General features: G+C 61.4%; 2 protein-coding genes across 2 annotated transcripts in view; one reads left to right on the forward strand and one right to left on the reverse strand.

The window, feature by feature from the left end:
* The window catches only part of LOC117653015, a 68,064-nt gene extending 46,809 nt beyond the window's left edge, over nt 1-21,255 (forward strand). The window contains exon 5 of the mRNA XM_034398352.1: nt 21,248-21,255. Within this exon, the coding sequence (XP_034254243.1) occupies nt 21,248-21,255 (8 nt within the window). The remainder of the gene's footprint in view (nt 1-21,247) is intronic.
* Nucleotides 21,256-21,841: 586 nt separating this feature from the next.
* The window catches only part of LOC117653596 (neuroligin 4-like), a 43,733-nt gene continuing 41,928 nt past the window's right edge, over nt 21,842-23,646 (reverse strand). The window contains exons 4-7 of the mRNA XM_034399391.1: nt 23,116-23,343; nt 22,733-23,040; nt 22,446-22,625; nt 21,842-22,364 (exon numbers count right to left, since the gene is read on the reverse strand). Coding sequence (XP_034255282.1) covers nt 21,858-22,364; nt 22,446-22,625; nt 22,733-23,040; nt 23,116-23,343 — 1,223 coding nt within the window. The 3' untranslated portion in view covers nt 21,842-21,857. The remainder of the gene's footprint in view (nt 22,365-22,445; nt 22,626-22,732; nt 23,041-23,115; nt 23,344-23,646) is intronic.

Here is a 23,646-nt window from a genome sequence, read left to right on the forward strand (position 1 = left end):
GAACTTGCAAGTTTTCTCACTTGCAACCGAGAAGCCAAAGTCGCGTTTTGCTGCTCTCCTTTCGTGCGCTGTGATTTAGTCAGGTGGAAGTAATCCGTCCTTGTCTGGCTGGAGCCTCGCCTGGAGCCCCGCCTGGAGTAAGCCAGCCTCTCGCGGCGCCGCAGCGATGGGTGTGAACGCACCTCTTAGGCCGCAAGCCCCGACTTTGTCGCGTGTGAGTTGGAGATAAGTTAGTTACCTGTATGCGACGTGCTCGTCACTTCTAACCCCGCGAGCTGTGAGCTGCTGGCCGTGCCATGCCGTGCCGCGCCGTGCCGTGCCGTGCCGTGCCCTGCCACCCAATGTCGCTGTCTCTGGCTTTGCCAAATCCTGTCACGTCATTTCACACGGGGATGCCTCCAAGGCTGCTTCTTAGGATGCCTGCCTGCCGCAGCCCTACTGCCACTTTTCCGCTTCCGACACACTGTGTTTTCACTTTCGCAGCAACGGCCGAAAAGCAAAACAACAAACCAAAGTCCGCTTCTAACGCATTTTCCAGAGTCGGCGGGGTTCGACTCCGTTTTTCCTGGGCCGTGGTCACTGCCTTCGATTTTCCGGAGGGGAAACCACGAATTTTGTAATCCGCTTGGCCGGCCTCGGCGGCAGGGTGGGCCTGGTGGGCCGTTTCCTTGGGACTGCCTGTGATTGGGGACAGCGCTCGCGGCGGTTTGCGGCCCGGCGGCCCGGGGACCACTAGGGGACCCGGCCCACCAAGGGCTTCTCCGTCTCCCTCGCACCCACGGGGCGGGACAGGGGTGCGAGGGAGATGGCGCGAGTGCAGACCGGGGCCTCACAGTGGGCCTACTCGAACCGGGCCGACGCGTCCCGGCGCGGCCTTCTAACGACTTGCATAGTACTGTTTTACGGCGCAACTCCGGCGGTAACGGCCGATGCGGGGCGAGGCGGGGCGAGGCGGGGCTCGGCCGGGTCGGACGGCCGGGAACGCTCCGAACGACCGACAAATGTCTGTTTCGTGGCTTACTAAGTGCCGGCCGGCGGGACGCACTTGTGTACGTACCGGGGGGACCAGGGCGGCGGTGCGTTGCCGCCGACCGATGCGCTGCCAGATGCAGATGTCCGCGCCGAGCCGGCCACGGCCCGGACTATCTGCAGGCCGTCTCTCTCGCACCCCTCCGGAGTCCAACGACCGCGAGAGAGACGGATCGGTGTATGCTTTCGGGCCCAGCGGCGCGGGCGAGCGTCGGCGGGGACCTTGTGGCGGCGCCCACGCTGTAATCCTTGCCATGTCCGCGAGGACCAGGAAGGACCCCGAGAGGACCCCGATCTTAACGAGAGAAGAGATGAGGAACCGAGGCGTGGCGTGGCGTGGCGGGGCGGGGCGTGGCGGGGTGGGGCGTGGCGTGGCGTGGCGGGGCGGGGCGGGGCGGGGTGGGGAGGGGCGGGGCGTGGCGGGGTGGGGCGCGGCGTGGCTCGCGGCTGAGCAGATGGCGGAGGCGGCCCCGGCGGCCCCGGCGGCCCTGCCCTAATAGACACCGTTACGTCACTGGGCTATAGGCATAACCGTAAGGAAGGCCCCGACGCGGTTTGACCATCTCGAGTCGCACTTCCCCTTCCCGCTTGCCGCCCCGAGAGCGAGCCGAAAGCGAGCCGAAAGCGAGCCCACACTGCCAGAAAAAAGAAGCACGCCTTGGGGCCAGACTTTTCCGCAAAGTGTCCAACTTGGCTTTTGTGGGACAATTAGTCGGTGGCCCAGTTCGTACGGAGTTCGGGTGGTAAGTTTTTTTTTTCACCCCGCTGCTGGGAACGGGTTCGAATCGTTGCTGCTGTAGTGTTTCGCGGGAAGTTTCTTGAAATTGTTTGAGACGCGTGACGTTGAGCTGCATTCACGCTCGTCGAAGGTTCATTGTCCCGGAAAATGAGCCCCACGATTTTATCTCGTTTTTCTCAGTGTCCTGGTTGGCGTAGAGTGGAGTCGCGCCTGTCTCTCTCGCACTAACGGGACGCGTCTTAGGGATTGCGAGAGGCAGATCGACTACTACGCTATCGCTGGGTTTGCCAAACCGTGTCAGAAACAACGGGAATCAGACAGCATCTGGAGGTGTGTGTGTGTGTGTGTGTGTGTGTGTGTGTGTGACCTTCTTGCCCTTCTCCTCCCCTGCCCACCGGAAAGTTTTATCATTTTCCAGAGGGCGGTACTGCAAAACAAGCGCCGAAATTGAAACGTTAAAAAAATTGTCTTGCTGCGGAGTAGTGGTAGTTGTTGTAGGTAGTAGCGGGCGGTGGGGTAGCAGTGGCCGCAGTCGCTTCCCTGGGAAGCACTTCTCGGCTGCATGCCGCGAACCAGGTGAGTCAAAGAGGAGGGGGGGGGGCACTGCATAGCAGCAGCTTCGGAGCCCAGCAGTCGTCGCCCTGAATTACGTAACACAATTTGGGGCACTTTGACGGCGGCCTTCCTGCCTTCCCGCGCGCTCCAAGAACAGGGCTGCATTGTTGGCGGTGGAATGCGGCGGCGTGGCCGAGGCCGTGGAGGCCGTGGAGGCCGTGGCCGAGGCGGCCGAGGCGGCTCAGGCAGGAAGGCACTATTTCCCCTCTTTTATTAGCCCGGCTCTGCCGGCCCGGCCAGCCATCGCGGCTGAAACATTCGGCGAATCCGAGGCCTTGTCTGAGGCCGCCTTCGTGTACCTGAAAAAAAAAAATTTGGAAAGAAACAAATTCTAGCGGTGCTGCCGCCAAGGTTCACCCGACGACGTGGTCACGAGGAAAAAGAGGGAGCAAGTGAGAAAGAAAATATGGGGGCCCGCAGAGTGCGACAGAGAGAAATGATGGCGGTGCGTATGGCGAGGCCGCGAGGCGCGCGGCCGGCCGAACCAATGTTTCCCCCGTCTCATTAGGGGTGTCTTCTATGACCTCGAGATGGCGTAAATTAAATTTATCTGAAATTAACCCTCCGAGACTCCGCTACCCGGGAAGGGGCCCGGGAAATTTATCAAGTCCGTCCGGCCCCGCCCCGCCCCGCCCCGGCCGTTAATATTTTTCTCGGAAAGAAGCAAGTGGCCTCATCCTCATCCTCGTGCCGACAAAAGCCGCGGCCTCGGACATGAAAGCGGAGCGGAAGACGCGGCCCGGGCTCGGACACGGCCCTCAAAATATAATTGCCTTCCTTTCCTCCATCGGGCAGCCCGGCCCGGCCCAGCGGACAGCGTGCGAGTAGAGACCTAGAGGCGTCAGTCTCTAGGTCTCTACGTGCGAGGGGCCGGGCCCGTGACGCCTCTCTGTGGCGAGGATTATTTGCACGCCGCGGGCCTCGGCCCTGCGAGCGGAGTGCATCGCCAACACGCCGCCAACAACAACAACACTCCACCACCGTCAACAACAACAAATGCAAGTAAAAAATGCAGACACCCGCCGAAAAGGAGTGAACAAACGCACGAGCCGGGCGGAGCTCGGCTGTACGTAGTACAATGTATGAAAAATCCCTACGACCGCGCGCGCCTCACCTCGCCTCGCCGCGCCGTCGAGCAGGAAGAACGAAAGTCAACCCTGCTACCTCATCGAGTGTAGCCGACCACGGGGCTAGCGCAAGGTACGTCAACAGTGTGCTCCCTACGTGCTCTCTCTCTCTCTCTCTCTCTCTCTCTCTCTCTCTCTCTCTCTCTCTCTCTCTCGTTCGCGAGGCGCTGCTGAAAGACAATCTGTGTGGCGGACTGGTGTGGGTCGTTGGGCCGGACGGGCCGGCTGGTGTTGTTGGTCGGCCAAACACGCCACAATCGGGCGTCGGTGTGTATGCCCTGCAGACTGATTCCGGGAGTCGTTTTCGTCGCTCTGTCTCCCTCGCACTTAAGGAGTGTCTCGTGTGGGTGCGAGAGAGACAGAGCGACGACAGCAAATCTCGGGACCAGTCCACTGCGTGCGCCCCGGACGCTGCAATCGGCCGGCCGGCCGCGCGGAACAGAAACACAGAAAGACAGAAGGAACACAACGCAGAAGCTGAGCCGCCGTTTTTATCTTGTTCCGGAACGCTCTGCGCTTCGCTGTGCGATATCGCATAATGGGCTGCTGATTATTTCGTCGGACGCGACAAACCGTTCCCTGTTTTAGGGAAATAAAGAGAGGCGAATCATGGCGCACATAAACGAAAAAGAGAAAGGAAATGGAGCGCGAAAAAGAAATGCTGTATGCCCCCCCCCCCGGGGGGGCTCTCGAACCACTGGCAGTGACGCTGCATGCATTCTGACCTGCCGTTCGGCCGGCTCAGCTGGGAAGTCGCAACACACCAACCTCATCGAAAATCCAGAGTTGCTAATTACTCTACAAACTCAAGTGTGTACATAGTACACTTCAACCTGAAGTGTACATGCGTGTACACTTCAACCTGGAGTGTACATGCATGTACACTTCAACCTGGAGTGTACTTGGCATGTACACTCCAGGTTGAAGTGTACTTGCCAAGTACACGCCAGGTGGCGCATACCTTCAGGTACACTGTTGCTGGCTCCTGCAGGTATGAGCCACCTGGCATGTACTTGGCAAGTACACGCCAACCTGGAGTGTACATGCCAAGTACACTCCAGGTTGAAGTGTACATGCATGTACACTCCAGGTTGAAGTGTACATGCATGTACACTCCAGGTTGAAGTGTACATGCAAGTACACTCCAGGTTGAAGTGTACATGCATGTACACTTCAGGCTGAAGTGTACTATGTACACACTTGAGTTTGTAGAGTAAGCACCGTGCGTTACCTGCTCTCTGTGCTTTTTGCAGTGGAGTGTTCGCCGAGGTTTTCAGGGCGGCCATCGAACATTACAGGTGGCTGGGGGGAAATTAATGTGCCGGCCGGAGAGGCTGCCCGGCGGCCCTGGCGATGAAACTGGCCGAGGCAAGGGGCGGCCGGGACTCGAACCCACGGCCAAACCACCGGAGGCTACTCCGTCATCTTGGCGGCGGGGCCGCTGGGCCCTTGGCCGGGCCGGGCGGGACGCTTGGACTTGGAACAAGGGAGCGGTCCGATCTCTCCGGCCGGTGGGACCACCACTTACGCACCCAAGCCTCGCACCCGTTTTCTGGCTGGTCGTGGGTTCAAAACCACCCAGCGGCCGATTTTTTTTTTTCGAAAACATTTTGTTTTGTCTTTTCTTTTTTTGCCTTGCTCTGCGCGGCTCGCGGAGCGCGGGCCGTCGTGCCTTTGCGCCGCAGCCCTGAATCAAGGAAGATTGAGGTGAGCCGGTCCCCCCCCCCTCCCCCTCCTCCCGCCACTCACGTTCACGCCGACATCAAAGGGTGTCCGGTTGCCGAACGGGCCGTGTGGCGCGCGGCGCGGCACACAAGGGATGGCCATATGCTTCCGGATACTTTCCACCTGGGCCGACGCCCGACGTGCGGTCCACCGCGACCTCCACCGCGACCCAGATCGCGCAACATACGCCGTGGCCACAGGCGTGGCGCTGCTCGTGGACGCCTAGTGTCTTGTGAAAATAAGTTGAACCGGTCGTTCTCGGCCATGGTCGGCGTGTTGAGAGAGCGCTGCTGTTGATCATCCCCTGCCGCGCCCCGCCCGGGCCGGCGCGGACCGGACCCTGGGCCGGGCTGGTTTGCTTGGGTACTTACTTGTGGCAGGCCATTAAATATGGAACGTGAAACTTGAGGTCTGGTTACCTTCGTCCGCGCCTCGCCTCGGCTCTCTCGCAGACCCTGCCTCCAGGAGCGGGACTCCAGAAGGGTCTCCGGCAGGGCCTCCAGCGAGGCGGGGCGTAAGGGGCGCGGGTCGTCGGCCTCCTCGGCCCTTAGACGCGGCGGCAGGGCCGGTACCCTCCGCGTTTTCAATTCGGATTGGCTGGCCGCGAGTCCACCGGGTAATATCCCAGCCGTCACCCCGGCCCCCGGGGCCAGACCCCCCCTCCTTTTCCCGGCGGATCCGCCCCTGGGACGCGGAGGCTGCCCGGCACGCAGCGAGGCGTCCGCTGCCAACCTTGGCAGGCCGCCTTCAAGGTGGGCCAGCTCGAGCGAGAAAAAGAAAACAGTGGCGTCAACAACTTCCGGCACCTGGGGTATTTTCGGACCCCCACGGTCAGGGGTAGGGGTAACTTTGGAAAGGTGTGGGGTACTTAGATCGGTTTACCAAGGCCGATAGGGGAGCCTGTCCGAAATCGCCTCCTTGTGTCCGAAGTTGCCCCCGTTGACGGGTACCCACGCTCTCAATACATCCGTGTTGACCTGCTGGTTTAGAGTTTTACATCAACACACCTTTGTCGCTACTGTCGTGACAGTGCAACTTTCGGACTTGTGGCTTTGAGGTTCAAAGTTGAGCACGGTACCGCTCGCATGTCCGACCTGACGGCCCGGTGGCCAATCACACCCGCCTCTGTCCGGGTCGCCCTCGCCGCTGCTGCCGCCTTTCGGGCCGCCGTGGCCTGGCTTCGGGAACAACGTCTCGCCTTCACCGGAAACCGGCGTCCGGGGCACGGCCGGAAAGCAGGTGCCCACAAGGAGGGCCTTGATGTGCGGGACTTTGAGGCACGAACGCCTAGCCTGGACGAAACGATTTTCTTTGACTGTATGGTCGGCGGTGGCCTTCAGCGGTGAGGGTATGCTCGGGGAGAGTCTCGCTGGCAGCGTGTTCGGGGAGAGTCTCGGTGGCAGCGTGTTCAGGGAGAGTCTCGGTGGCAGCGTGTTCGGGGAGAGTCTCGGTGGCAGCGTGTTCGGGGAGAGTCTCGCTGGCAGCGTGTTCGGGGAGAGTCTCGGTGGCAGCGTGTTCGGGGAGAGTCTCGGTGGCAGCGTGTTCAGGGAGAGTCTCGGTGGCAGCGTGTTCGGGGAGAGTCTCGGTGGCAGCGTGTTCAGGGAGAGTCTCGGTGGCAGCGTGTTCGGGGAGAGTCTCGCTGGCAGCGTGTTCGGGGAGAGTCTCGGTGGCAGCGTGTTCAGGGAGAGTCTCGCTGGCAGCGTGTTCGGGGAGAGTCTCGGTGGCAGCCCCGACGGGCAGCTCCCACGCATTCCAATTAGTATTATTTCTGCCGCCATAGTCCCAGCCCCACCCAAACCCCGTCCGATATGAATATCTGTCCGGTCCGGGACGCCGGGGGGGAGTCGCGCGGCACATGTTTGGCAAATATACGGAGGGCCCACGGCGGCGGGTCCTCGCTGTGTTGATGATGCCTTTGATCGTTGGTCCAGATGCGACGCGGCACGGCGCGGCACGCTCTCAGTCCGGCAGCTCTCCCTGGCCGGGCCACACAACCCTGGTGTTCCTGGCAGAGCTAGGAATGGTGTAGAGACCGTTCTTTGAGCATTCGACGCGTTTCTACACCATTCGCGGCATTTGCAGGCCATTTTTGAATGGTGTAGAAACCGTGACAGTCGGAACGGGCTACAAACGGCTGTAAATGGTCTGTACGCCGATTCCAGAGCCATTGCCAAATGGCGAAGGAACGCTTTAGTCAGATCGTTGAAAGAACGCTGGAACAATGTTGTGCATGCCAATTTTCAAATGCTGAAGGAATTGTGAGACATTGGTCTGCAAGTCATTTCACGAACGGTGTGCGATCGGTGAGGATTGGGCTAGGAACGGTGAGAGAATGGTGACGGAACGGCGTGGATGCGATGACCTGGAGACCGTTTACAGAGCGTTTGCACAGCGTTTTGGAAATGGCCACAGCGCTCGCTCCCGCAGTGCTTGAAGAGAGCCATATGGACCACCAGTCGCAAGGAAGCTTGGTGGGTTCGGGGTAGCGTGCGCGCTCTCGGTCCAACAGGGCGTGGGTTCAACTCCCACCGAGGGCGGCTGATGATCGCTCTGCGAATTGCGAGGGAACGGTGTAGGAATGGCGCAGGAACGGTGTAGCAACGGTGTGGACGCTACATGCAGTTCTTTTTGGGTTGGCTTACAAATGGTCATGATCGGTGTAGGAACGGTGTAGCAATGGTGTGGACGCCAAGCGCAGCGCATTTTGGTTCGGCTTACGAATGGTCATGATCGGTGTAGGAACGCTGTGGAAATGCTAACAAATGGTCTGCACACCGTTGATAGAATGATGAAATGTTCACACTTGTGGTGTAGAAACGGTGCGTACGCCAATCAAGACCATTTCTGAATGGCAAGTAAATGGTGAGGTCAGCGTTTGGAAATGCTGTAGGAATTGCCGCAGGAACGCCAGGGAAAGGCTGCTGGCCACGCCGGGCAGGGCGTGGCATGGACGGGCAGGGCGTGGCGTGGCATGGCAGGGCGTGGCATGGCAGGGCGTGGCGTGGCAGGGCGTGGCATGGCCGGGCAGGGCGTGGCGTGGCATGGCAGGGCGTGGCGTGGGATGGCAGGGCGTGGCATGGCAGGGCGTGGCGTGGCAGGGCGTGGCATGGCCGGGCAGGGCGTGGCGTGGCATGGCAGGGCGTGGCGTGGCATGGCAGGGCGTGGGAGGGAAGGCCAAGTCGTGGGGCAGTCTGGTGCCCGCGGGTCTCCATGTCGCTTTTGCCACCCTCACGGCCACACACACACACAACACATACACGCGCGCACACACACACGCTCACACGCATGAGCTGCTTTCGCGGCTGCTTTGCTTAAGCACTCTTTGATTGCTCCGAAAAGTCCTCCTTGATGCGGCAAGCGGGAGAGTAACTCTCGCACGTGTCCGTATGCAGAAGCAAATTGATATCTAAACGCCCCTCCCAGGGGGAGAGAGAGGGGGGGCTGGATAGCACTCCCGAGGAGGCTCCTGCCCGCCCCTGCCCCCCCCCTCTCTCTCTCCTCTCTCTCTCTCTCTCTCTCTCTCTCTCTCTCTCTCTCTCTCTCTCTCTCTCTCTCTCTCTCTCTCTCTCTCTCTCTCTCTCTCTGTGTGTGTGTGTGTGAGGAGGGTAAGGGACCGCACGCAAGGACCCTCCGGCGGGTGGGCGGCCCAGGGCCAGGGAGGTTTGGGTGTGGCTTCGGCCCAGGAAACATTCTTGCCAACTTACAAGATTTCCGTATGGTGCAAGTTTGGTCGGCGGCCGTTGTAGCCGCTGCAGTGGAGCGGCTTCCGGGCCAGCGGCCCTGGACAGCAGGCCCGGCAGCCCCGGCAGGCCGGCCTACTGATACTCCCCGAGGGGCCATTGGGGGCTCGCTGGGGCCTGCAGGCTGCTCCAGCGTGCAAGCGGTCTCTGTAATTCCCATTGAGGAAGGCGGAGACCTTCTCAGTGTCGTCGGCGGCGGCGTTCTGGGGGCGCTGCGGTGGCCGCCTGCGTGCCGGGCCGGACGAGGAGGTCGCGGAGGACTGTGCAGACTGATTCCGAGAGTCGTTTTCGTCCCTCTGTCTCTCCCACACCCATTCGGGATGCCCCATGGAGTGCGAGAGAGACAGAGCGACGAAAACGACTCTCGGAATCAGTCTGCAGGGCTGCACGTGGTGCCGCCCGCCGCGACCCGCACCGCCCGCCGCGGCCCCTTGAAACATCTCTCCAGTTGATTTCCCTTGTCAATTGAGGTCCCGGCCTGTCCCGGCCTGTTCCGGCCCGCTCCCCGCCGTACCAGGCTCTGTCCTGCTGTTTGTGTTCTCACTCACGGTGTTTTTGTTGGCGATGAGTTGAGCAGGGCCGCCCCGCCCCGCCTTGGCGCTGCCAAAGCCGCTCGGTGTCCTTTTGTCCTGTCCGCTGCATTGGCCTTGCTGGCCAAGGCATTGGCTGGCTCTGCCCGGCCTCACGCCGAGGAGGGTGTCCGATGATGAATGCGCGCCGTCCTCGGAGGCGCCGTCCTCGGAGTCCTTGGAGACGCCGGCCGGCAGGCAAGCCGCACCTCGGGCGCCACACGGTGCGCCGCGTCGTCCGTGCCGTGCCTGGCGAGGCGACGACGGCACCCAATCATCGCCACGCTCACCCAAGAGCACTCAGAACTGCACCAACTTTTTACGCCTTTTTACGTGATTGTGACGCTTGGCCTCAAGCGTAGTTTTCCGCTTCGCCCCTTCCAGCGCATCCTGAATCGAATGACGATGTGGTACCGTTTGTCCCTCTTTCTTCAATCCTCTTCACCGCAGAACGTGCGCTGCACAGTTGGCCAGAAGACCTGCGCAGCGGCGGCCAAACCTCCAGACGCGTTGTGAGCTCCAGCGTCGCTAAACAGGACTCGAACCGTGACCCCACCAATGGACTGCTCTCCGAACGAGGAATCCATTGGTGGGGTCACACGCCCGGTTTCAGGCCCATTCAGCAGCGACTCTGGAGCTCAAAACGCGTCCGGGGTTTTGACCGCCTCCACCGGTCTTCTGGCCCACTGTGCGCCGGCAGCCGTGCAAGAGGTCGTCCCGTGCCGCGTGACTGCCGACGACGGCCACGCCGATGGCCGTGCCGCGTTGTTGGCTCTGCTGACCGCATTAATTCTGCGGCACATCTCCCCGGGGAGGTGTCGGCTGTCGGGGTCGTCGGACCGTGGACCGCAGCGGGTAACACAGACGAAAGGCGGCTCATGAATTGGTGACGACCGAGTCTGTCAACATCGCCGGCTGCCTCGCGGCGTCGCCGCCTTGCTTCTCCTCCTGGAGGCCTGAAGGCGAGCCTGAAGGGCACGGCGGCGACGGCCCCCGCCCCCCCCCCCGGTGTCGCGGGACAGGCGGCACGCCGTTTTAATCACATCACATCCATTCTGTTGGCGCAATCAGTCTGGGCCGGCCAGACCACTCGGGTTCGGCGCGCATCTCAATGAAGTACCCGCCGCTGTTTCGAGCCCGGCCGGCCGGCCGCTGTTCCGATCCTTATTTACTGACCGAGCCAAAAAGGAGGAGCGCACCGACCAGCGCCGCGGCCCTCGCCCCCCCACTGTTATTTAGGGCCGCGGTGCGCGGCGCAGCGCGGGTAAACGCTGACGTCCGATTAAGCCCTCATTTGCGTAAAATATTCGCGCGCCAACGAATCCGTTTAAAGCGGCGTGGCCGTCGCGCGTCGAGGTAAACACGGGCGGCGGGCCGAGGCCTGGGCGAGCCCCGCGAGGCCTGGGCGGTACAGATAACAGTCGCAGGGCTTAGGGCCGAGGCCGGGGCTGGCGCGGCGGGGCCATGGCGGGGCCGAGGCCGCGAGCGCCCTAAAGCACTCAAGACAAATGACGGGGCACGGCGGCACGGAGTCAAGTGTAGGGTATCACAGGTAAGCCGGTGGCGCTTCGCCGCTTGGCCGCTTCGCCCCGCACGGCCTCGTCCTTACCATTTTTGAGGCGTAAATCCTTCTGTACTGCCACTGCTGCCGCTGCTGCCGCTGCTGCCATGCCACTGTAGGCCCCGTAGGCCGTGGGCTCGGTCGTGGGGATGTAATGTTCATAAAACACGCTCGCGCCGCCTGGACTGTCCTGCAAAGTGGGGGCCACGGAGGCGGCGAGGACCGGAGGGGCTGGGGACAGTGGCGCGCCATGGCGGTGGAAGGTCCAACGGCCTCGGCCACGGGCCGGAAAGGCCGCGGCCAGCCAGCGGAACCTGTGCGACTGCTTGCAACTGGATTATTCCGTGTCCGAGGCCGGAGCCAGGGGCTGCCAGGGGCCGGGCCGGGCCGGCCTGGGGCGGGGGTCGATCTACCCCGAGTCGAACGCCTTGAATCAGTGCGGCCCCGCGCCGCCCCACTCTGGCCGGCAAGAAGTAGCAAAGTGTGCGGCGGGCCGGCGGCTGGAGATTCGAACCACGTAAGGTTGGCCCCGCACTGCCCCGCACTGCCCGGCGCCGCCCCGCTTCCCGGCAGCGGTCGTCGCGCGGTCCAGAGAAATGTGGTCAAGAGGGGCCGCCGGGGCGTGGAGGGGAGGGGTCGTGTGTAACTTTACTCGGGACGACTTCCTGCCTCTAGGTCCTCGAGGGGAGTCCTGACGCTCGCCTGCGCCGCTTGCCTGCGCCGCCGCTTGCTTGCGCCGCTTGCCTGCGCCGCTTGCCTGCGCCGCTTGCCTGCGCCGCTTGCCTGCGCCACTTGCCTGCGCCACCGCTTGCTTGTGCCGCTTGCCTGCGCCGCTTGCCTGCGCCGCTTGCCTGCGCCGCTTGCCTGCGCCGCTTGCTTGCGGATTAAGGGCACAATTTGGGCGAGTCATGCCAGCCGGCCAAGACGAAGAGAGCATCAGTCAAAGAAAATTACTGACAGACCTCTGTAATCTCATTAGGCGGAAACCTCTTGACGAGCTGCTGCGCGGGCGGCAACGGGCGGAGCGGAGGGGGCAGGGCCGTGGCAGGGCCGTGGCAGGGCAAGGACTCGCCTTGCTGCCGCGCGGGCGGAGCGCAGAATGGTGCAGCACACCATGGGCACACCATGGCGCGGAGGGTGGTCGCGGACTAGACGCACTTGTCACCCTCTAAGCCTACATGCGGCCAGAGCAGCCCGAGGACGCCTCACATTGTGGTGTGGTGGCTGGAGAACAGGGATGTAACAGTCATTGCTGCTGGTCCTTGAAGGAAGCCATCGGTCCGGATTTTCGACTTGCCACCACAGTCGTCGCTACAAAACAATTTTAAAATGTATATAGTTTTTATTGATGTAAAAGTATTATTCTGGTGTAGACTGGCGGGTATTTGCTGAAGGTTTCTCCCCCTCGTGTTCGTGGGCTGCCCGAGTCACGTTGCCACTCTCCTCCGCCCCGGCGATTGGCCGATTGGCGCCGGGCACGATTCAATTCGTCGCGATGGCCCTGCCGGCCTAGCCTCGTCCCGGGCCTCATCCTAGCCTCGTCCTAGCCTCGTCCCAGGCCTCCTGCCCACGACGCCCATAACGCAGGACTGTGTGTCACGTGCTAACAGAGTGAGGCCATCGGCTTCACCGCTGAAAAAAAAGTGCCCGTGGGGAGCATCGAACCTCGGAATCTGGCGCGGAGGGCACGTCTTTAGGACACTCGGCTGGCATCGACAAAGGGCGACGAGCGGCGGTGTGGCGGTCCGGGTGCGAAGTCTAAGTTTTCGAAAATGTCACTGTGAAGTCGAGGACGCGTCCGTCTTGCAGCCACTGCATGCTGTGCCTCCAACCGCACCCTGCTGCCCTGGCCTGGCTTGGCTGCCCTGGCTTGGCTTGGCTGCGCGCTTCGGCCCCGGTGGAGGCTCAGAGTGTTCCCGGAAGGCCGGCCGAGCCCTCGCCATGACGACGACACGTGAGGAGAGGAGGGCTCCGTCTGGACCAGGGACTGGCCGAGCTTGCGGAACCTGTCCACCCAATCGGCGAGGCGTGCAGTGCGGCGGCCTCGGCGGTGCTGTTCACGGCCTCGTTCGGCTGCGCCAGCACACTGCTGTCTGTCTCTCTCGCACGCGGACGCCCCACACTGCGAGAGAGGCGGAGACAGCGCGACGGAAATCAGCCTGCTAGTCGAAAGAAAAAAGAAGAGTACCTTGCTGGCTGCGCACGCGGCACGCCCGACAGGCTACGCGTCCGCCTCCCGACGCACGTCCCGCGCCCTGCGGGCCCTGCCACCGGATTGCGTACAGGCACCACGCTTTGCCGCCGTGGGCGTGTGGGCGCGTGGCCCCTGGCCCACAGTGTGAGCACAGAGAGTCTCGAAGGAGCTGCTCGCCACGCTCCACAGTGTATACTCGGGGAGTGAAATTAGTTTTGCAAACACCGGCGGACGCGAATTATGGCCGGGGGCCGGGCGTGGTGGCAGCGCGGTGGGCTGGTCCGGAACAGTGCCCTCGTCGCTCCGTCTCTCTCGCACTCGTGGGGCGTCCCGTGTGCGGTGCGAGAGAGACAGAGCGAAACTATTCGGCAGCAGACTCCCGCAGACCGGGCGCACCGGGCCCGTCCGGCCGTGTGGCCAGATTGGTTTTGTATTCAAGGTGAAGGCTTGGGGAGTTGTTGACCTCGGTCTGGAGATGCGGCGTGCGCCCGCCCACGCCGCCGCCCTGTCTGATGACCGCAACCCTGGCCGCAGCCTTGGCAAGCCTTGGCCGCAGCCTCGACAGAGTGCTCACGTCACTGGGCCTGGCCTCGCCGACCTGTTGCCGCGGCAGTTCAAGACGAGCGAGCGCCTGCGGTAGGCAAGCCCGCCGCGTAGCGGTGCCGGCGTGTTGCCTACTCGCCGCTTGGCGGGCGCTCTCCGCGACCCTGCCGGCTGATCCTTGATCCTTGTCGCCGCCTCCGGTCCCGGGGGACCTCATCGCCGTCCTGGCCGTGCCCAGAGAGGCGCTGCAGGAAGAGTGGTGCAACAAGGCTCCCCTCCCTGCCCGAATTGCTCAAATGACCCAAGCGGGCGAGTGGACAGGCTGTTCCGGGAAATGACCGCTTTCGTCACCTGGCTCTTGGAGGAGCCCGCCACGCTTCGCCGCACTGCCTCGCCGCCCGTTTCAATCGGGAACGAAGTGGGTGTCGTGTCGTGCCGCGCCGCGCCTCCGCGGCCCGCATCGAGTCCAAACTTTGCGCAACTGATACGGTATAAAGTGGAGGCGAGTGGCGGCCGGGGCTGTAAACCCCATCACGACCGGGAGGGGGAGAAGCCTTGTGGGCCCGGCGAGGCCCGGCGAGGCCCTCGCCACCAGATTAGGCGCCCTTCATTGTTTCAACCGGGAATGGAAGACGACGGCGCCGCGCTCATCAAGGCCGTGGCCGTGGCGGAGGTCTTGGACCTTTCACAGTGGCGGTGCAGACTGCACTCGCGTGCTTGGCAGTGCGGTGGAGCGGCGAATTTTTAAGAAGCTTCGCGCCGTGGGCAGTCCGTGCCAGGGGCCACGGCGGCGGAGGCATCTTGGAGGCAAGCGAGATGGGGGTAACAAGTTTCTACTCCCAGTGGACTCACTGTGTGTGCTCCCAGCCGCGCCGCCCCTGCTTAAGTCGAGCCCCGCCCCGCCCCGCCCCGCCCCGCCTCGCCCCGCCCCGCCCCGCCCCGCCCCGCCCCGCCCCGCCCCGCCCCGCCCCGCCCCGCCCCGCCATCAGATTAGGGCGCTGCATTCTCGCGGGCCGCGGCACGGGGCAGTCAGGCGATATCAGTGTTGGCGTTTTGCAGACACCCACCCCTAGCTGCAGCGCGTACCGATGGCGTGGCGGGGCGTGGTGGGGCGGGTGACGGGGATTCTCCTTCTCCTCGCCCTCCTTGGCCTTCTTCTCGCTCGACCGGCCGGCCGGGCCGCTCTGACGGCTGGCTGGCATCACTTTGGCAGCCCTTTGGCAGACCGTTTGAGACACGCGGGGTCCGGGCCGTCCGCCGGGCCGTCGGGGCTGTCCGGGCGCGGCGAGCCGTTAGCCCGTCTGTAAAGTGTGATTGCCTTTGTGGGAGGGCCGAGGGCCGGCCCGGCCGCGTCCAAGTCCGCCGGGACCGAGTCGGGCTCCGCCGCGCCGACGAGAAGTCTGTCCGCGCCGAGACGTCCGCGTCGACTAGGAGTCCGTCGGCGCCTGGCCGCGCTGCCCTGCCGGCGGCCGGCCGGGGCTCAGCGTGTCCCCACAGCCGAGACGGCCGGAGACCGCGCAGCACCGCAGAGGTAATATACGTCAACATAAACCATAAACTGCTTTAGAAAATTCGAATGGTCTCTGGCGTTGCCGGGGGCGGGGCAAGGCATTGCGGGGGGAGAGAGAGAGAGAGAGAGAGAGAGAGAGAGAGAGAGAGAAAGAGAGAAAGAGAGAAAGAGAGAGAGAGAGAGGGGGGGAGTAATTGACAGCGATAAGCCGCCTGTCCTTCCGACACAGTTCGCTTGTTACACCCCGGGGCTGATATCGTGGGTGGGCCTCGTGTCTGTGAGGCGAGGCAGCGCGTGTGTGAGTGTGTTGGGGGCTGTGGCTGCACCAGGACGATGACGTCTCGCTGCGGCCCCCCGAGCACAGCGAGGGAACGTGGCGTTTTGGGGCCGAAGAGGAAAAAGAAAAGGTCTGAAAGGGCAGGAGAAAGGCTGCTGAAGGCTGCTGAAGGCTGCGCAGAGGAAATCCTGTGTTTTCTTCCGATTGTATCTCTGCTGGGAGAGATCGACCACAGCGGTCACAATTTGACGAATGTTCCCCGGCCGCCGTCAGACAGAGAGAGGGAGGGACGGAGAGGCGGCGCCCTGGCTCGCTCCTGCTGCTTTGGCGCCTCGCTTCGGGATGGGACGAGAATGGAGGATGGAAGGCGGCGTAATCGTTCGCTACAATTTCCGTGAAATGTTCCAATCCCCCGTCAGGTCAGCAGCCAGCCAATAAAGGGACAGGCCGAGGGCCGCAGGGTGGGGCGGAGCAGTGGTTGTATTTGTTCCTGAAACCTCTTTCCCCGCCTGATTGTATTCGCACGTCTACCCGCGACGAAAGGTTTCCCGCGTCCTCTGACAAGGGCAGCAGAGCACCAGGGGGCCCTGTTCTATGTGCAATTGATCAAATCTAGTGTGTTGCCCCCCCACCCACACACCTGAAAACATGCGTCTCTCACGCTGTGGTGTGTGTGTGTGTGTGTGTGTGTGTGTGTGTGTGAGTGAGTGAGTGAGTGAGTGAGTGAGTGAGTGAGTGAGTGAGTGAGTGAGTGAGTGAGTGAGTGAGTGAGTGAGTGAGTGACTCAGATTAAAACGCCATTTCGCTCATTAAATGAGTTTCTGAAACTATTCGTTATGTTTCCCGATATTTTTCGGAAATCCCTGCGTGTGTGAGGGAGGAAGGGACTGTGTATATCAGTGCCCGCCTCCACAGAAAAAAGGGAATTATTTGTCCGACGCGTTTCTCCTGAGGCGGCCAGGGTGGCAGGGCAGGGCTCTCCCGTTCTGCCGCTCTGCCCGGCCCCGGCCTTGTCCCGAGGTGCGCGAGGTGGAGACGTCAGTGCGCCGAGCAAATTACTCGGTAACCACCTGCTCGGGCCGCAGACTGATTCCGAGAGTCGTTTCCGTCGCTCTGCCTCTCTCGCACTCGTGGGGCGTCCCGTACAGGTGCGAGAGAGACAGAGCGGCGCAAACGGCTCTCAGTCTGCTGATGACGGGCGTGATGGGCTCGGCGTCCTCGACGTCCTCCGAGAGCCGAGAGCACGCCAACACTCGACGCTTGAGACAACACTGTCTTTGCCGGCCTCTGCTGCCGTGCTCGGGCCGTGCTCTCGTTTCCCCACACGATTCTACCCCTCACGAGCGATTGGCGGTCGGTGAGGGTAACACGTCATCGGGGTAGGACAAGGAGCAGCGATGGGGGTTGGGTTCAACTCACAGTGGGCGTAAAACCTTTTTTTTCTGCTCCCATCCCCGCAACGGTTGGTAGCACAGTAGTAGCACAGAGTGTAGCGTTTAGACTTGCACGTTGACGTTGGGTGTTCTCCAGCTGGCCAGCGGCAAGCCTCTTGTGTGTGTGTGTGTGTGTGTGTGTGTGTGTGTGTGAGAGAGAGAGAGAGAGAGAGAGAGAGAGAGAGAAAGAGAGAGAGAGAGAGAGAGAGAGAGAGAGTGTGTGTGGCGGGTTGATTTGAATACCCGACGTGGTGTCGGACATGAGGGAGAGAGGTAGGGTGGTTCATCCGGCACTACAATAACGCCATCATCAACACATTATCATGCGGCCCGGTGCGCCGCGGCGTGGCGTGGCGTGGCGGGGCGGGGGTAGGGTGGTGCGGGAGGCCTGCTGAATAGGGTGCATCGCGCGGCGAGGGGTGCCCGGCCCCCCTGCTGAGGTGCGGCTCCAGAGCGCGGCGGCGCCGGGCAGGTCCACCAGTGGGCCCACCAATGGGTCCACCAATGGGTCCGCCGAGCGGAGGACGGCCTTGTTTGCCATCCCGGGCCCTCGCCGCCCCGCTCTTAGTTGTAGTCACAGACAGCATCTGCTGAGGACGGCCTTCGAATGGGCCCTGCCGGGGCCGCCGAGGCCAGCGGGGTCGCCCGGGACGCCTGGGCTGCCTGCGCCCCGCCGGGGGATCGACCGCACCCCCGCGTCTCGCGTCCCCGTGCACTGGAGCGCGCGGCCAGACCAGTGGGCCAGACTACCCGCCGGGCCGTCCGACCCGCGGCCAGCACCGCGAGCTGAGCTCGGCTCAGCCAAGGCGGCCGATCCACGCCCTGGGACTCGGGGGCACCGCGTTGCCGCGTGCGTAGGCAACCCGGCCGCCCTGCCTGCCGCGACGGACTTGGTCTTGACGGCGACGTCCGCGTCGGCCTGCCCCTCGGCCTCGGCCGCCTCCCCTGGGCCGGGCTCCGTGCCGCCCTCAGTGGCCCCGCCGCGCCCCCGCGCCCCCTGCCCCGGGATCTGGATAAATTGGATGAAGTGTCCCTGACGTTGTGGGGGGACGAGCGGTGCGTGGGAGGGCGTGGAGAGGGCCAGGGGGGACTCGGGGCTGCTGAAGACGATGCTCGGCCGAGACGCGCCGAGGTCATGACCCCCTCCTCCCCGACCCGCCGGCCGCGCCGTCACACATGACTTTTTCTAATGCTTTGAAATGTCTTTGCCGGCGAAAGTAAGGCCAGCAGACACTGTTTAAAGCCCCCCACCGGCGATGGCTTGGCGCAAGCCTGGCAAGCCTTGCTAGCCGCGCAAGCCGCGCAAGCAGGGGATTTGCAGCGCCAGTCCGAGCGCAAAGTGGTGGCCCAGCAAAGTGGCGGAGGAGCAGCCGGGATGATGGGATGGCGGGCCAAGCTGGGATTTGAGATTCGGGACTCGGGCAAACATCGCAGTGGCGGCGAGCGGCGAGGACGCCGAGGACGCCGAGGAGGAAGAGGGCGGCGAGGAGGAAGAAGACAGTGGGGTTCAGTGAGGACGGCGGGGATAGTGAGGACAAAGAGAACGGCGAGGACAACGAGGACGGTGTGGATGGCGGGGACGGCAAAGACGACGGCGACAGTGGGGACAGCGAGGACGGTGGGGACGGCGCTGGTGAGGATGCTCGCCAAAAAAGTGGCACCTAAGATTGAGGTCCCCGTCAATGACTGGAGGCCTTAGAACGACGTCAGCCGAGAACTGGAGAAACGCGTCGGTCTTCGCGGTCCTCGACGGCGTCCTCGATGACGTCCTCGACGACGTCCTCGATGCAACCGTGGGAGCGACTTAAACACGGCAAGTGTGCAAACAAGTGGCGAAGCACGCCGAAAGACCCTTCAATATTTGAGAGGGGAGAGAGAGAGAGAGAGAGAGAGAGAGAGAGAGAGAGAGAGAGAGAGAGAGAGAGAGAGAGGAGAGAGAGAGAGAGAGGCTCAGGTGGAGAGATGTGGCGCCGGTGGCGGTCGAGGACAAGAAGTGGCTGGGAGTGCCAATTAGAACGACGTCGACGACGCGGCGGGCGCCGTGAATGTAGTCGCGGGCACGTCGTCCCGGACGGGCCGCTCTCACACCGGAAGTGCCACGACGGGCGATCCTGCCCTTACCTGATGTTTGTTACTTTTGTGCACTAAAACGGCAAAAAGATCGGTCCATTCTGATGACGCCAGGCGGTCCTTGCTGCGCAGCATCAGTCCGTTTTGCACCACTGCAGCGGCTTGTCCGCTGTAAGCGTAAGTCTCCACCATTTTGACCCGGAGCACGCCCTAAAGACTACATATTCGGAGACAATTGCGGTCATAAACTGTCTTATTCCAGCATATAAGGGGAAATTTTTGTGCCTGCGCCGGGAGGTACGCAACCCTCTGTACACAGCCGTTTCACCTCCCAGCACTCAACTGGCGTTACGGGGAAAGTCGTTTTCACGGCAAATAGAATGTGTCTAGGACCATTGGGCACCGGATAGCTGTTCCTTAGGCCCATGCCAAGGTTCAATATGAATTTCAGACGAATCTGAGGTGGTCGGCCGTTTTCGTCGAAAAAAAGCTAAGGCTATATATACATCATGGTTTTTTCACGATTTTGGCCAAAAATTTAAAATGGTCCAAATTGAGGTATGTTGTGCAGGAGCACTCCCTTATGACTCCTGGCACTATTTCACGAACCATTTCGGCCATAAACTGCTTCTTTCTAGCTAATAAGTGGAATTAATTTTAGTCTGCGCCGGAAGGTAGGCAACCCCCTGTACACAGCATTTTCACCGAATCAGCACTCAACTGGCGTCACGGGAAAAGTCGCTCTCGCGGCAAATAGAATGTGCCTAGGACCATTGGGTACCGGATAGCTGTTCCTTAGGCCCATGCCAAGGTTCCATACGAATTTCAGACGAATCTGAGGTGGTCGGCCGTTTTCGTCGAAAAAAAGCTAAGGCTATACATCATGGTTTTTTCACGTTTTAGGCCAAAAATTTAAAATGGCCCAAATTGAGGTATGTTGTGCTGGAACACTCCCTTGTGACTTCTGACCCTATTTCGGGCACCCTTGCGGCCATAAACTGCTTATTTCTAGCAAAAAAGTGGATTTTTTTAGCCTGCGCCGGAAAGTAGGCAACCCCTTGTACACAACATTTTTGCCGCACCAGCACTGAACTAACGTCCCTGTTCCCGACATCCTTTCTGTTCTGATTGGTTCAAAATGTTTATTTAGCGCGGGATTTGGGTTGCCTATCTCTTCAGTTGCAGTGTGTGGAGAAAGCGCGGAATGGAAGTGGAAGGCCTGTGCGCACACTGGTCCGGGCGGGGCGGGGCACCGCCGTGGACTCCGCGGGTGTTCCCCCCTTAATAAGGGTTGCTGTCGCCTTGCTAATCAGACTGCTACACTGCTGGAGGGTGGCGCGAGGCGACGGCACGACAGAAGCGGGGAAATAGGAGGGGAACGGCGGCTGTATTGTTGTGTGACTGCTTCACCCAGTGCTATATTATATTTATTATTATTGTGCGCACTTGAGCAAGCGGTCTGGTCTTGCTTCATAATGAGGATGATGGGTGACTTTAGGAAGTTTGACTTACTTGGGTGGCATGAAATTAAAACGACCCTTGGACTTTTTCGTTTCTTCTTTTGCGTCTCAGATAATTTTGTTAGGACTGTCCTTTGAAAAAGTAAAGTAGGTGCATTTCTGTACACAAAACCATTGCTTTTAGGAGACTTGTAAGTTGTTGCTTGCACAGGAAAAATAAAATTTACAGGGTGTCATGAATAAAATTTTATTAGAAATAACTCAATTCATACCAATTTGTCCCATCTACGTAGAGAAGTTTACGATCTGTCTTCATTTAGCTACTTCATAGTTCTGCTTTCATTCATCAGTATATAAAACAAACTTCAATTCACACCATCAGCGCATAGTTAGTACATGAGGTTTAGAAGGTTAATATGTAAATTAACGGTTGTGAAATTGTGAGCATTTCGGACTTACACTCCTCTCTCTGCATAGATAAGTGTTTCTCGAAGTTCTGAGCACGAGCCTTCAGAGAATTTGGCCACAAAATAACAACAAAAACGTCTTTAGAACATAACGAATTCAGTGCTCCTGGCGCCCAGCGCATTAGTGCGACTGGTCAGTCTATTTACACAAATGCCATTTTTAAAAAAGTTTTTTTTTGTATTTCTAGTGGAATGAGAAAGAAAAATAAAACAAGGTTGTTGATCCACTTTACAAGAAATATACACTTTTTAGCACTCTGTCTGCGGAGTTTTTCCGTGGCAGTGACAGTCATTGCGACTTACAGCTCTAAAACAAAAATGTTGTCCTGCACGTGGATACACTGTTTTTTTTTCCACATGCAACCAAGGACAGGGTCAGATCTTCCAGCAAAGATCAATGATTTTTCACCACCTCTGCACACTCAGAGGCAAACTAAAGTTCTCTGTGGTTGTACATTGCAGGTGAGCTTGGCTCGATCCACGTCGGGACGAAAAATATCTCTATGACCCCTCAGTTTTCTCGGCCTGCCATACTTCACGACAATGCACGTGGAAGGCACCCTCGCGAAATGTGGGGGGCCCAGATCAAGGTAGAAGAACAACAACGACAAAGACGCGTCCCCGACATGGACGAAGCCACGGAGCGGGAGTGCGGCTGGCCGGGCTGGCCCGAAAGTTCCCAAAGTCCGCACGGTCCCCAGTTTGACACTTGGCGGCGACGGGTTGGCCGGGTTGGCCGGGCCGGCATCGGCACCGCGGCACGGCCCGCCTTCACGGCCTTCACGGCCTTCACGGCCTTCACACCCGCATCTCGCTGAGGGCGGCCTGGGGCAGCCGGAGGTCCCTCTGCGGGTCGCCGGGGTCGCTGGCTCTGCTGTTGACGCGTGGCGGCGGCGGCGGCCTCGGCAGCGTGTGGTGCAGCGGCTGGCCGGCGCACCCGTTGGGCTGCACCACGTTGGGGCCCGGCCCCACCACGCCCAGCGTCACGCCCTCCTGCGCCTTGCCCAGCACGCCCATGTTCCTGGGCAGCGTGGCCGTGCCTCGGTGCTGGTGCTGCTGGTGCTGCTGGTGCTGGCCGTGCGCCTGGCTCGGCCCGTCCCGGAACGTAGAGCTGTGGAACGAGTGCCTCAGCATCATGTCGTCGCCGGCCGAGCTGCCGTGGCCGCCCGAGTAGTCGGCCACCTGGTGCAGGTACGACGTGTAGTTGGGCGGCTGCCCCGTGTACACGGCCAGCCCGGCCGACAGCCCGCCGCCGCTCTTGGAGGACTTCATGCTCGCCACGGGCGACTTGTCGCAGTGCAGCACCTGCAAAATGTCGGGGGTGAGGCTGGCGTTCGAACCCGCGTCCGCCGGGGCAGTGGCCGCCGCGTGCAGCGGGCAGTGTACCTGCTGCTGCTGGCCGCCGCACGCTGTCTTCTCGCGCTCCATGTCCACGATGACGCTCGACGAGAAAGAGTGCCGCAGGTGGGGGAACTGCTTCTCGGCCGAGTGCTTCTCGCCGCCGCTGCCGCCGGCCAGGTCCTCGCAGGCGCCGCGTATCCGCTGCTGCTGCTTCAGGCTCTTGACCTGCGGACGGAGGGAGGGAGGGTTAAGTCCACGCACGGCCAAACATTGCCGCAGAGTATGGCTCGAGGTCATGGAAGCCTCACGAGCGCTGTTCAGTAAGTAAGTACCTGCAGCCGGGTCCGGTCCCGCTGGTAGAACACCCCGGCGAAGATGAGGACGTTGAGCACGAGCAGGGAGCAGCCGATGGCGAGGGTGACGCCCAGCGCCGTGGAGTACGCCGCCAGCCCCTCGGGCTCCATCATGTCCCCCATGCCGTGGTGGCCGCCGCCGCCGCCCCCCGCGCCCCCGGCCGCACCACTGCCGTTGCCGAAGGCGTGGTAGGAGCCCGTCATGTTGAGGCAGGTGGGCATGGTCACAGGCAGGAAGACGTCGCTCAGGCGCGGCGTGGCGTTGCCGTGCCGGCCGCCCAGCAGGCCTGCCAACAGGACGGAAATCAGTGTGCTGGTGGTTCACTGCGAACCAACACTCGAAAACGAAGAGGACTACGTACCGGTCTCGTCGGCGGGGTCCAGGGAGCCCATGGGGCCGAAGGCGTAGGCCCTGCCGAGCGGGTCGGGGCGCACGATGCCGTCGTAGAGCGAGGACTCGTTGTGGTTCCGGAACAGGTTGTGCCGCGCCACCACGTCCTCCTGGCCGGCGCGGTGCAGCTCGGGGATGAGGCGCAGCCAGATGGACATCTTGTGCGCGCGGAAGTGGTTCTTCATGCGCGGCTTCAGACCTGCAGCAGGGAAGGAAACAATCAAAACACGGCCATATTGCATTGCAGAGCGACAACCCCCTTATTTCACTTTTCCTTCATAAAACGCCGACACAAGACGCGGGTCGGCCGCCGTCGGGGCGATGTGGTGGGTACCGTCGGTTCTGTGTGCGCTCCCCAGGCTGGGTTCCAGAGACCTTGTAAACTCTTCGCTACAGCGCGCAGCACGGCGCAGCACGGCGCAGCACAACCACTACACTACAGCATACAGCACAGCAGACTTGCCCCGGGGAGCCACGCCTGGTACGGTGGACCACATGCCGA

The sequence above is a fragment of the Thrips palmi genome, unplaced genomic scaffold, assembly GCF_012932325.1.
Source record: "Thrips palmi isolate BJ-2018 unplaced genomic scaffold, TpBJ-2018v1 HiC_scaffold_8, whole genome shotgun sequence".
Taxonomy (NCBI): domain Eukaryota; kingdom Metazoa; phylum Arthropoda; class Insecta; order Thysanoptera; family Thripidae; genus Thrips; species Thrips palmi.